Source organism: Trichechus manatus, unplaced genomic scaffold (genome assembly GCF_000243295.1).
Source record: "Trichechus manatus latirostris isolate Lorelei unplaced genomic scaffold, TriManLat1.0 scaffold00039, whole genome shotgun sequence".
Classification (NCBI taxonomy): domain Eukaryota; kingdom Metazoa; phylum Chordata; class Mammalia; order Sirenia; family Trichechidae; genus Trichechus; species Trichechus manatus.
In genome coordinates this window covers 11,585,567-11,598,661 of record NW_004443975.1, presented here as the reverse complement: position 1 = coordinate 11,598,661, position 13,095 = coordinate 11,585,567, and the positions used below count along the sequence as shown (strand labels likewise).

The window sequence follows — 13,095 nt, the reverse complement described above, 5'->3', positions numbered from 1 at the left end:
GCCCGCCGCTGGGGTGAGCCCCGGCGGTGGCGGCGGCGGTGGCGGCGGGCGGCAGCAGAGGCAGCTGCCGCCTCTGTCCTCGGGTCCGCTCCGCTCTGCTCCCTGGTGTGTTGATTCTTCCCCCAGCTGCTGCCTAATGGAGTCCAGGCGCTCGCGTCACAGGAAATGCCTATACTGCCCTCCTCACTCACTTCCGGTGGCAGGTATGGAACCTATAGGGGGCCTGTCCCCCGGTGCGTGCGGTGGGGGCAGGCCGAGTGTGAGGGGAGGGAGACCCGCGAGCCGCCCCGGGGCCGACCCCGACCCCGACCTGGAGCCCAGCCCAGAGCCCGGGCCCAGTCCTCGCCCCCGGCGCCGTGGCGGGGCTGGTGCAGTGAGGAGTAAGTTCGTAACCGCCTCTGTGGTCCGGCGGGCACAGGATGGCAGAGTTTGTGTGCGTGAGTGTGCGTGTGTACACCAGTGTGACCCAGAAATGTGAGAGGTGCGGGGAGACCGCAGATTCTCTGTCACTGGCCGAAGCTGAGGTCGAGCAGGTGGCGAGGTTTTGTAACAACGACTTCCAGGACCGTGGTAGGCCCCATGGACTCAGTGATAACTCAGACTAAAACCAGGATTAACAGCCTCCTTACTTTAGTGTGGAAAAACTTGTATTTCCACAACCAAGTGCCACACATAGTTGCTGTACCGGGGCCATGCCATGAGTTTTGAGATGGTGAGCAGATTCTCCCTGGGCTCCACCCTGGGAAGATGAAATAGTCTATAAAGGGCATATCTGATGGGGAGAAGTCACAAAAAGGCTGTGGGTAGAGGGGAGGGACTTTGCTGATGGACTTTACTCTTTTTTTAGTAGCACTTGCCCAGCACCTCCTTCTCCCTTCCAACTGCCTCTGGAGTCACTGCCCAATTTAGGGAGCAGGCCTATAGATGAAAAAGTTGCCCCTAAAACGTGTGTCCTAAGGAGTCAGGCTCCATTTCAGATCCAGGCGTGAAATTTTTACATAAAATGTGAGGCTTCCATGCCACTGTGACATACCCATCCGTGTGGATGTAGAAACACAGCAAAGAACTGGGCTAAGCCATGAATGGTCTACATTACCCCAAGCAATGTTTGTGACTGTTAATTATTCACAGGTATGTTATGCATACATAGCATATACACCTGATATGTACCAGGTGTTCTCAGAAACTTAAAAAATCTTTCTCTAGTTTCCCTGTGAAAAAAGACATGGGTCTAATTAATATACAGGATCAGTAAAGCAAAGTAACTTTGAGGGCTTTGGAGGCAGGTCTTTTTAAATTTAGAAATATAATTTAAAAAAATGATGCTTATGAAAGATTAGTAAAGAATCCTGAGCTGTCTTGATCCTCAGACTGGAAGAAGGAAGAGGAAGTCCAAGGCAGGATCTTAAACAGAGATTGAGCTTTGTAGTTCTCATCTTGTAAATATGCTTGCAGGTGGCGGCTGTAATTGCAAGGTGACTCATGTACGATGTTTTTATTCACCTGAGACAGAACTGAGTTCTAGCTGAGGTTCATAGGGCACCATCACTATCCAGCAGAGCCTGAATTACTAGATAGATAACACCTTCAGAGATCCCTGTTTGTATCTTAACTTTAGACGACCTTCTTATTAAAAGCATGTTGGTATCATTTATACAAAATTTAATTTTTGAAAAATGGTTTATAATAATTTATTAGGCCCATAGCAGCATTGAGGCCAAGCCTATGAATGAAGTCTATAGTTTTCATAAAAGGAACAATCACTTTAGTGGAAGCTACTGACAAGACTCACCCTTCATTAACAAAAGTAAAAGGTGAAAGGAAAAAGAAACTAGCCTCTGTTTGCTGTCTACACTCAATATGTATATCCCAGCTTCTTTACTTTTTGTATAAGCAAGACTGTTCTTATTAGAATTCTGAATTTATGGACTCCATGTGCACACACATTTTTCTCTGTATTAAAACACAGCTGGGGAACCGGTTGTCTGGACTCTGGATCTTTTTAGAGCCAGGTTTCAGGCCCACATGCAGATTAATAATTCTGAAATACCACTCTGTACACACTCAGAAACTTACAGTAACACTTCATTACCTACTGGATAAAATCCAGATTCTAGTCTTGCTCTCCACAGAATGGCTTCATTCTTCCTTTTTGGCTTTATCTCTCACTGCATTTCTTCATGAATCCTTCATTAAACCAAACCAAACGCTGCCATCGAGTCGATTAAGACTCATAGCGACCCTATAGGACAGAGTAGAACTGCCCCATAGGGTTTCCAAGGCTGTACATGTTTACGGAAGCAAACTGCCACACTTTTTCCTGCGGAGTGATTTGTGGGTTCAAACCACTGATCTTTTGGTTAGCAGCCAAGTGCTTTAACCACTGCACCACCAGGGCTTCTCACTCTTCATTACTGACCCCCAAATGTGCTGAGCTCATTTTTTCCTCTGAGTCATTGATCACACCCTCCCCCCCTTCTTTCTGCCTGTCTAATTCCAATCAATTCTTCAAGACTCAGATCATTTGGGACCTCCTCAGGGAAGCCCTTCCTAATTTACAGCCTCCTAGCCCTCTTTGTGAGTAGAGTATCATTTATTAGACCTTCAATCTTGAAGACTGCTTATAATGTTATGTTTGTTGGGCTCTGCTGGATAACATTACAGAGTTAACTTGCTATGATCTTGTTTTTAAATAATCAAAGAGGAGCATTCTAGACGTCTGTCCCCCTGATTTACCTTCCCCCTTTTAACCCTCGTCCTGTAAAGAACAAGATGGGTTTAGGAATAAAGGTTCGAGTTGTTTTTAAAGAAAAAGAAATTGAGTATGTATTTAGATATTTGATTAAATTTGTTTCTGTACTGTTTTAATAGGTCTTTATATGGCCAACCCTGTGCTAGGCTCCACATAAAAGGTAGCTTCTTGTCCTTGAGATAATCAAGCAAAGGCTTTCAGGTATTATCACCCTCATCAGAGATGCTAGAGAATGAATTATAGAGTAGATGGTTGAACTTATTGACCTCTGACGCCTTTCCAATAAATACTAAGATGTCTGTGAACTGTGTACATATGAGACTACCAACTAGTATATAAACTCCTTGATGGCAGGATCTGTGTAGCGTTCATCTAAGCCAGTGTTTTCCAGATTGTGAGTTGTGACCCATTTGTGGCCTATGAAATGAATTTAGTGCATATTTAGTGTTATAGATTGAATTGTGTCCCTCAAAAATATGTGTTGTAAATTCTAACCTCTATGCCTGTGGTTATAATTCTATTTGGGAATGAGTTGTGTTTGTTATGTTAATGAGACAGGATTAGTGTAGGGTGTGTATTGAGTCATTCTCTTACAAGATATAAAGGAGCAGATTAAGTAAGCAGATATGGGGGAAGATAGATGCCAAGATACATGGAGATCTTCAAGGAACCAGTGAGCAGAAGCTGAAGAGACAAGGACCTTCTTCCAGAGCTGACAGAGAGAAAGCCTTCCTTTAGAGCCGGCACTCTGAATTCAGACTTCTAGCCTCCTAAACTACTAGAAAATAAATTTCTGTTCGTCAAAGTCATCCACTTGTGGTATTTCTGTTATCCAGCCCAAGCCCGTTGCTGTTGAGTTGATTCTGGCTCATAGTGACCCTATAGGACAGAGTGAAACTGCCCATAGAGTTTCCAAGAAGCGGCTGGTGGATTTGAACTGCTGACTTTTTGGTTAGCTGCTGTTATAGCAGCACTAGATAATTAAGATGTAATTTGGTATCTAGAAGGGAGGGAGCTGCTCTAAGAAATACCTACAGTGTGGAAGTAGTTTTGGAACTAAGTAAGGGGTGGAGGCTGGAAGAGTTTTAAGATGCTAATAATAAAAGCCTGGATTGCCTTGAAGAGACTGTTGGTAGAATTATGGATGTCAAAGGCAATTCTGGTGAGAGCTCAGAGGGAAGTAAGGAGAGCTATAGAGAAAGTCTCTATCATCTTAGAGAATACATATGACTCCATCAATAGAATCTTGCTAGAAATGTGGATGTTAAGTGTGCTTCTGGTGAGGCTTTAAAAGACAATGATGAGCATGTGATTGGACAGTGGAGGGTGAAAGGGTGATGCTTTTTATGCAGTGGCAAAGAACTTATCTGAATTATGTTCAAATGTTTGGTGGAAGGTAGAACTTGTAAGTGATGAACTTCGATATCTGGCTGATGAGATTTTTAAGCAAGATCTTAGGCTGCGTGGTTTCTCTTTGCTGCTTTAGTAAAATGCAGGAGGAAAGAGATGGACTTAAAAATGAACTGTGCAAAATGAAAACAAAACTTAAAAGATTTGGAAAATTCTGTTATACAAACTAAGGACATGTGTCCTAGTATTTTCACCAAGGATGTGGCTACACAATCTTTTGTTAAAGAGATTAAGCCTGTGACTGATGGATATAACCAACTACTATATCAGAAAACCTATCAGCTTAGACTGAAGGGGACAGAGAAAGAACCAAAGGAAAGAACTCTGTCTGCCTCTTGGAATTCTACAGGCAGGAAACAGGCCAAAGGAGCTATATCTGTTATCCTCCAAGAAAAGAAAAGGACCATCCATGAAGCAGCTCAGAGATCAGCAGAACTATTGGAGTGAGCATGGGAAGCACGGCTTCAGTTTCAAAGGGTGGGGCCACGGTCTCCTGGATCTGGATCTCAAAGGGTAGGGCCACAGCCTCCCAGGTTTCAAAGAGTCGGATCTTTACCAGTTCAGTTCCGGAGTGTGGGGTTGCCATTAAGGTGTGGCAGGGGGACAGGAACACCGCCCAAACCTGCAGGGTTGGGGCTTCCATGCCTAAGGGGCAGAAGAACAGGGCCTGCCAGGGCCCACGGGGTTGGGCCGCCACTCAGATGGACTAGGAGAACGGGACTGGCCAAAGCCAAGGGAGCAGAGTTGCTGTCCTAGTGGGCCTGGAAGGTGTTGCTGAAGCCCAGGGCTGAGGAGCCTCCACCCGGAATTCAGAGGTCAGGGCCAGAGTATGGAGGGCGGGGCCATTGCCCAGATGGTGCAAAGAACAGATTATTTTCAAGCCTAGAGAGCTAATGTAAATTGTTCTACTGGGTTTAGGACTTTCTTGGTGCCTGTTATCCCTTCATTCCCTCCAGTTTCTCACATTTGTGATGGAAATGTCTACCTTGTGCCTGTTGCACCATTGTACTTTGGAAATAGATAACTTGTAGTTTAGATTTCACAGGTTCACAGATGAAGAGGAATTTTGCCCCAGGATGGAATATGCCTAAAGTCTTACCCATATTTGATTTAGATGATTACTTGGAGTTGATTTAAGACTTTTGGGATGATGTGATGAGGTGAATGTGTTTTGCATATGGCAAAGACATGAATTTTTGGGAGTGAGAGGATGGAATGTTATGGATTGAATTGTATCCCCCAAAAATAAATCCTAACTTCTATGCCTATGCTTATAATACATTTGGGAATGGATTGTGTTTATGTTAATGAGGCAGGATTAGCCTAGGATATATCTTGAGTCAGTCCCTTTTGAGATATAAAGAGATTAAACAAGCAAGCGAGTAAGCACAGATGGGGGAAGATAGATGCCAAGACACATGGAGATCTCCAAGGAACCAGGAAGGAGAAGCTGAAGAGACAAGGACCTTCCTCCAGAGCCGACAGAGAAAGAAAGCCTTCTCCTAGAGCCAGCACTCTGAATTTGGACTTCTAGCCTCTTAAACTGTGAGAAGATAAATTTCTGTTTGTTAAAGCCACCCACTTGTGGTATTTCTGTTATAGCAGCACTAGGTAACTAAGACAGTATTTTAAAAAATGAAATGGAAAAGTTAAAAGAATAGAAAATATTCAAGTGAATTATTAATAGTAGAGGTGATTATTATTTTGTGAAACTTTTGTTTCAATGACAGGTACATGTGTGTATTTTACAATATGTGTAAAATATATTTTTTCTGTAGGTCATGGTCAAAAAGTTTGACTCATCAGAGCCAATCCAGACCAACAAGAAGGCAACTCAAGAAATAGGTGCTAGATATATGAATGATAAATCACTAGTACTGTCCAAGGCAATGTCTTAGCTGTAAAAATTAAGAGCTACCAGATTTTAAAAAGCTGAGGGTTTATGATGAAACATAAAACCAAATTTTCACAAAAGTCTTTGTAAAACTAGTAGAGACTGTTGTTCTTCAGCAGGGTCAGATTATCCAATAGGCAAGGTAAGCATGGCATTTACCTTGCTTACCAGATCATCTGTAGTGAACAATTTCACCTTTTTTTTCACCACATTCTTACAGAATCAAAGCCTCTTTTCAAACTGGCGGATGACCCGATAAGCAAGACAAGCACGGGCTTACTTTTGCTTGCTTACTACTCTGTAGTGAACAGTTTCACTACAGATGATCTGGTAAGCCTATTGGATAATAATAGCCTATTGCCTATTGGATAATCCGCCCCTGTTCTTCAGTCAAGTTTTAAGATTGGTATCTCAATCTGATAACTTAGCATCTATATCCAATTTACTAAACTTCTGTTACGAAGAGGAAGTTTTCAGTATCTCAGGTGTCCCTGGGGCAGGATATATTTATATTTACATCTTTCTTGCTTAATTCCTAGCTTTTCTTTGTTTTGGGTTCTAAAATTGGCAAGCTGGATTTGTTGGACTTGGGTGAGCTTGAGAGAATTCAGGAAAGAGCACAGTGCTTGGAGTCATTCCACTTGGTCAGCTGATTGACCTTGGGCAAGTCACTCTTTGCTGCCCCTCAGTCAGGCCATCTTTTAAATGGGGATAATGATACCTGCCTCTTAGAATTGATGTGTGGATCAAATGAGATAATGAATATAAAAGTTTTTGGAAAAATACCATGTTGAAAGGTTTCACAATACAATTTAAGTCTTCCATCATTTCAAAAAGGATTTGAGGCAGCTAAGTGCTAAGGTGTAACATGGTGGTTATTATTATTAATATGTCTGAGTTGTGGACTCTGTTATCACTTTCTTACCCCAGCTATGTTCCTGTGTATCTCTAGGCATTCAGCTCCGAATCTAATGCTTCTTGGTCTCCCACAAGTCTGGTGTTTTGAATATCTGTGTATTAGAGGGAAGGGCACAGTAGTCTGGCCTTTTCACCCCCTGTTGCATGCATGTCTCTCCAGAGCTTGCTTATTTCCCCCTTTTACAAACATTCCGTTCATGCCTTGACTGTTCAGTGCACTCTGTAAGGGGAGCAGGGGCTGTACACCAGGTGGATCCGAGAGCAACAACAGGACTACTGCTTTGCCACAGGGGCCTTTACATTCGGAAGTGTACAGGTAGAAGTATTCACCTTCCTCTCAGCTGAAAACAGTCCTTCTCTCAGCAGCCATCTCAAGCTGTTCCTGAGACCCATTGGTATAAATAACAGCTTCTCAGGAAAGTTTCTGAAGGAGCCAAAATGATCCAAAGAAAACAGTTTATCCTTTTCACTTCCCAAAGCTGGGGATAGACTGCTGGAAGTAGCTTGCGCTTGCTGCACTGACTTTGGTGGTCCAAAAAAAAAACCATCGCCATTGAGTTGATTCCGACTCATAGTGACCCTATAGGGCCGAGGAGAACTGCCCCATAGGGTTTTCAAGGAGCAGCTAGTGGATTCAACCTGCCGACCTTTTGGTTAGAAGCCGTAGCTCTGTAGTTCTTAGCCAGTGCGCCCCCAGGGCTCCACTTTGGTGGTAGGGTCACATTAAAAAAGAAACAAACCTGTGGAACTCTAAGCTATGTGTGCAAACATATTCATTGAAGCATCGTTTGTAAGAGCAAAAAATGCGGTAACCACCACGTGCTGATACGGAAATATCACCACCATATGTTATTAAATAAAAAACGCATGTTACACAGCAGTGTGTATAATATGATTCATTTTGTAAAGTAAAGGAATATATATGCATTATATTTTTCTGGTAGGACAGGAAAGCATCAATAGTGGTTTACCTTTACTGGAGGGTCTGGGGTGGTGAGAAGACAGGTTTTTATTTTATACTTCTCGTTGTTTGCATTTTCTGACTACATATACGTAATGATTTCTCTTTTTAAAAGTGTCAACAGGTTATTTTGGCTGTGAGATTATGGATAATTTTTTGTTTGTTTTTTTATATTAGTGTTATATTTTTAAAGTACTCATGCTTTTTAAAGTACACTCAAAAACCTCAAACTATTCATGAGAACTTAATCAAAATAAAAATATGCCAGATAAAGCAGTGTTATGCATATTTCATTGAAATTAAATGTGTTTTACAAATCTCCTTCCCATCACCTGTACTTCTTGTATTTTAAAACTGTCTGCACATACATACCCCCATCTCTCGTTTGCTTAAATTCATCTGGGGAATAAAGGGCAAGAAGACATTCCTATTTATTAACTTGGAAAAGTAGATAAATAATTAATAGTCCCAGGAGTCCCTGCATAGAGTCTAGACGACAGGCCCTTTGGGCTGTCTTCCGTATTCTCTGTTAGAGCGTGCTGTTCATCCCTCTGGCATTCTGATAGTCGTATATAATAATCAATGGTAAAACAATTATGATTGTTAACGATGAACAAATTCTAATTATTATGAGAAAATATGTTTTCTGAATATATAAACACAGCCCGTATAGAGGTAATAGTCTATTGGCTAGACTTACACATTCAGAGTTTTAAAGGCTATAAAAAACCCACTGCCGTTGAATCGATTCCAACTCATAGCGACCCTGCAGGACAGAGTAGAACTGCCCCATAGGTTTCAAAGGCTGTAAATCTTTATGGAAGCAGACTGCCACATCTTTCTCCCAAGGAGTGGCTGGTGGGTTCGAACCATCAACCTTTCAGTTAACGGCTGAGCACTTCAACCACAGTGCCACCAGGGTACCTTTCAAAGGCTGTAGTAGATATTTATCCATAAAGTTAAAAGTATTATTAAAAGAATTTATGAAATTCTTCAGTTATTTTTATTTTAAAAAATTGTGCTCCTTACTAAATAATACTAAATGTATAGGCAAGTGTGAAACATAATAACCTGGCCATAAAAAAAAAAAAAAGTTTGTTGAATGAGTCCGTGAATGCCAGTCATTAACAACAAAAGTGCAAAACAGTAGCTTCTTGTGGCTGGTGGAGCCCTGCTTGGCTCAATCAGGACTTGAAGGAGCTCCAGAGGCTTACTGGCTTCCTAAATACTGATGGGGGTTTGTATCCTGACCCGTAAGAACAGTCTTTCTCTATACATTTCTGAAAAATAAGGATGCCCACTTTCTTGCTACACCTTTGGGCTCTCTGACCCTTTATCTCAGAATGTGTTTTTCTCTGTCTCCCAATTATTGACAAATACTGTGGCATGGAAATAGATATGTTTTTGAGGTTTAGCCACATAGTTTCACCAACACAGTTCTTTTCATTTTGTTTCCCAGTCCTTGCTTTCCATTCTTATCCTTTCTTTCCTATGATGGCACATGTCAACAGCAGGGCTTCTGTAATAATAATAGCTACCACTTACTATGGGCCAGGCATTGTTCTAAGTGCTTTACGTGTATGGTACTATTTAAATCTTCCCATCAACCTCATGAGGTATGTACTGTTGTTGTTAGGGGCCATCGAGTCAGCTCTGACTCATAGTGTCCTGCGCCATCCTAATGATCGTTAGTATATTTGAGTCCATTGTTGTGGCTATTGTGTCAGTCCATCTCACTGAGGGTTTCCCTCATTTTTACTGACCCTCTACTTTACCAACCATGATGTCCTTTTCTAGGAATTGGTCTTTCCTGGCCAGCTGAAGTCTTGCCATCCTTGCTACTAAGGAACATTCTGGTTGTATTTCTTCTGAGACTGATTGTTTATTCTTTTCACAGCTCACAGTATATTCAATAGTCTTTGCCAACATCACCTTTCGAATGCATTAATTTTTCTTCTGTCTGTCTTTTTCGTTGTCTTGCTTTCACATTCATGTAATGTGATTGAAAAGACTGTGGGTCAGGTGTACCTTAATCATCAACGCGACAACTTTGCTTTTTCAAAATTTAAAGAGGTCTTTTGCAGCAGGTTTACCCAGTGCAATATGTTATTTGATTTCTTGACTTCTGCTTCCATGGATGTTGATAGTTGATCCAAGTAGAATGAAATTATTGGCAACTTCAAAATTTTTCTCCGTTTATCACAACAAATGATGTACTGCTATTACCTCTGTTATGCAGGTGACAGACTGAAGCACAGAAAACTTCAGTTTAGGTAGCTGGTGTGTGGAGAGCTGGGTTGTACAGGCTTCAGAGCCTGTGTGCTCAACCCCTATACTATACTACTTTTCAGTAAAGACTGGTGTGAAAGTCTGAAAAGTAGCCATTGTATTAATACCTTAGGGATCCAAAGAAGAAATGGAGCAAGCCCTATAAATTAACTTTTGATCTTTGCCCTCTATGTGTATATGATACCTTGGTTCTTCACCTTTGAAGCATGTATCTTTTCATTAGCCTAATTAGTAGATAAGTGAGCTGGTGAGAGACACTAAAAGGTTTTCTTTTCTCCAGAAGCTACCACAGGGCGTGCCTGAAAGCTCCTTATTAAAGATACAGTTAATGTCTCCAAGAAGTTTGTTATGGATTGAATTGTGTCACCAAAAAATATGTATCATAAATCCTAAACTACTCTATACTTGTGGATGTAATCTCATTTGGGAACAGGACTTTCTTTGTTTTATCAGTAAGACCATATCAGTGTAGAGTGTATTTTAAGCCAGTCACCCTTGAGATAGAAAAACAGAAGATTAGGCACAGAAAAGGAAGCACAAATGGAGGGGAAAATACACACCACATGAAGATCGCTGAGGAACCAAGGAACAGAAGCTAAAAAGAGTCAAAGACCTTCCCCCAGAGTTTACAGAGAGAGAAAGCCCTCCCCCAGAGACGGTACCCTGAATTCAGACCTTTAGCTCCTAAACTGTGAGAAAATAAATTTCTGTTTGTCAAAGCCACCCACTTGTGGTATTTCTGTTATACCAGGGCTAAGAAACTAAGGCAAAGTCCTTGATGAAATGTAGACATTTTACCTAAAGGAATAAACACAGTAAGCTGGATATAACCTGGAAGTTTATCAGTTTAGGGGCCTTCACCTTGAGATGGCAAATGAGAGAAGGACTGAATGCATTTTCTTTCCTTGTGAACTAGGAAAGATCCCAAACCTGGAGGTCTTCCTGGGAGACACATTGAGTCAGGAGACCCTAGCTAGTTTTATTTTTGCAACTACTTATATCGCTCTAATGAGGGTTTCTTAGCTGTAGGCCTTTAATGGTCTAGGATTCTAGAAGAAAAAGATCCAGTCTTGACTTACACAGAAATCCATACTTGATTATTCTACTTTGTTAGCAGCTCCAGCCAGGTCAGCTGGGAAAGGAAGCAGGGAGGCTACAGAAGCTTCTAAGTGTCTATTGTTTAGGGAGGGCAGTGAGGCTGCTTGGAGACCTTACACTGGCATATACCCCAAAAAATGTGGGTAAGTTACTGCTTTGCCACATTTGGGTCCCTAATAAATATTTCTTTTTTGACTCCTGTGAGAGTGGGCACACTGTGCTGCGTATATTGGCCACTGTGTGGGTGTGGTCCGAGTTCTCCGTTTCAGATACTTGTGATGCAGTGCGCTTGATAATGGGGGATGGCTGAGATGATTTCTAGAAGTCCCATGAAGCAAAGAATTTAACTTAAATAATTTGGCCTTTGTCCTTGGTTCCTGAGAGGTAACCTCTAAAACCTTGGAATTGCCCCAGTGTTTGAAGGGTCTTTGATGAGGCCTCCAGACCACACCTGAGGGTTTATGCTAATAAGGTGACAATTGAGTGGAGGCTGGTCAGGACAGAAAGAAGACCCTGTGATATCAACCTAACCTTAGGGGAGAAGGAAGGGCTGATTTGTAATGAGACTCCAATAAAGGATCTAGATAAGGAAGCTCCATGGACCTCCAGGTTGAGGATAGACTTTGATGCATGTGGGAGCGTAGCGTGTCCCTTTTTAGGAGTTGGAGGCACCATTTTGGGAACCCTCTCAGACCTTGTGCTATGTATCTCTTCATTTTTACCCTTTTTGCTATAATAAAACTATAATCATCAGTATAGTGCTTTCCTAAGTTCTTTGAGTTGTTCCAGCGAATTATTGAACCTGAGGGAGTAGTTGGAGCCAGCAGATCAGAAGTGAGGGGGGCGCTGGGGACCCCAAGCTTATAGCTGACATGTAGAGGGAACCCTTGAATTTGTAGCTAGCAGGTGAAAAGTGAGGGTATCATGGGGAGCCCCAATATTACGACTGGTGTCTGAAATTGGGCAGACTTGGCGGTCTGGTAGGATAGGATCAGAGGAAGAAATACTGCATATGCAGTTGAATTGGAATTAAATTCCTTTAGTTGGTGTCAGATAAGTGGCATAGGTTTCCTTGAGAATAGATTGTAGAGCTCTGATTGATCATCACAGGTCCCTATAGCCTAAACATTATTTAATTAGGTTGGGATAGAAGGAGTCATGAATAGCCAGTTTGTTGTTCTTGGTTGCCGTTGAGTCAATTTCAACTCATGGTGACCCCATATGTGCAGAGTAGAGCTGCTGCTCTATAGGGTTTTCGGAAACCTATGAAGGCTGTGACCTTTCAGAAGCAGACTGCCAGGACTGTCTTCTGAGCTGCCTCAGAGTAGGTTTGAACTTCCAACCTTTTGGTTAATAGTCCAGTGCTTAACCATTTGCGTCACCCAGGGACAAATAGCCAGTAAGACAGCATAAGACCTGGGATTTATTTTCTCTTTTTAAAACATTTTATTATGCAAAATTTTAAACATACACAAAAGTAGAGAGAGTGGTATAGTGATTCCCATGTGTCTCCCCCTCCAGCTACAATAGCCATTGACTCAGTTATTCTTTTTTGTGGGCGTGGCAAAAATATATATAACAAAACATTTGCCAATTCAACGATTTTACATGTACAATTCAATGACATTGAGTATGTTGTACAATCATTGCCATGATCCTTTTCTAAGTTATTCCACCAGTATTAACAGAAACTCAATGCCCCCTGAGCAATGACTCCCTTTCCCCTCTCTCCCACCCCTGGTAACCACTAATAAGCTTTAGTCTCTATACATT

General features: G+C 41.8%; 1 protein-coding gene across 1 annotated transcript in view; it reads left to right on the top strand.

The window, feature by feature from the left end:
- The first annotated feature begins 82 nt into the window (after window positions 1-82).
- LOC111820476 (uncharacterized) overlaps window positions 83-13,095 on the top strand; it is a 161,758-nt gene continuing 148,745 nt past the window's right edge. The window contains exon 1 of the mRNA XM_023730940.1: window positions 83-203. Coding sequence (XP_023586708.1) covers window positions 166-203 — 38 coding nt within the window. The 5' untranslated portion in view covers window positions 83-165. The remainder of the gene's footprint in view (window positions 204-13,095) is intronic.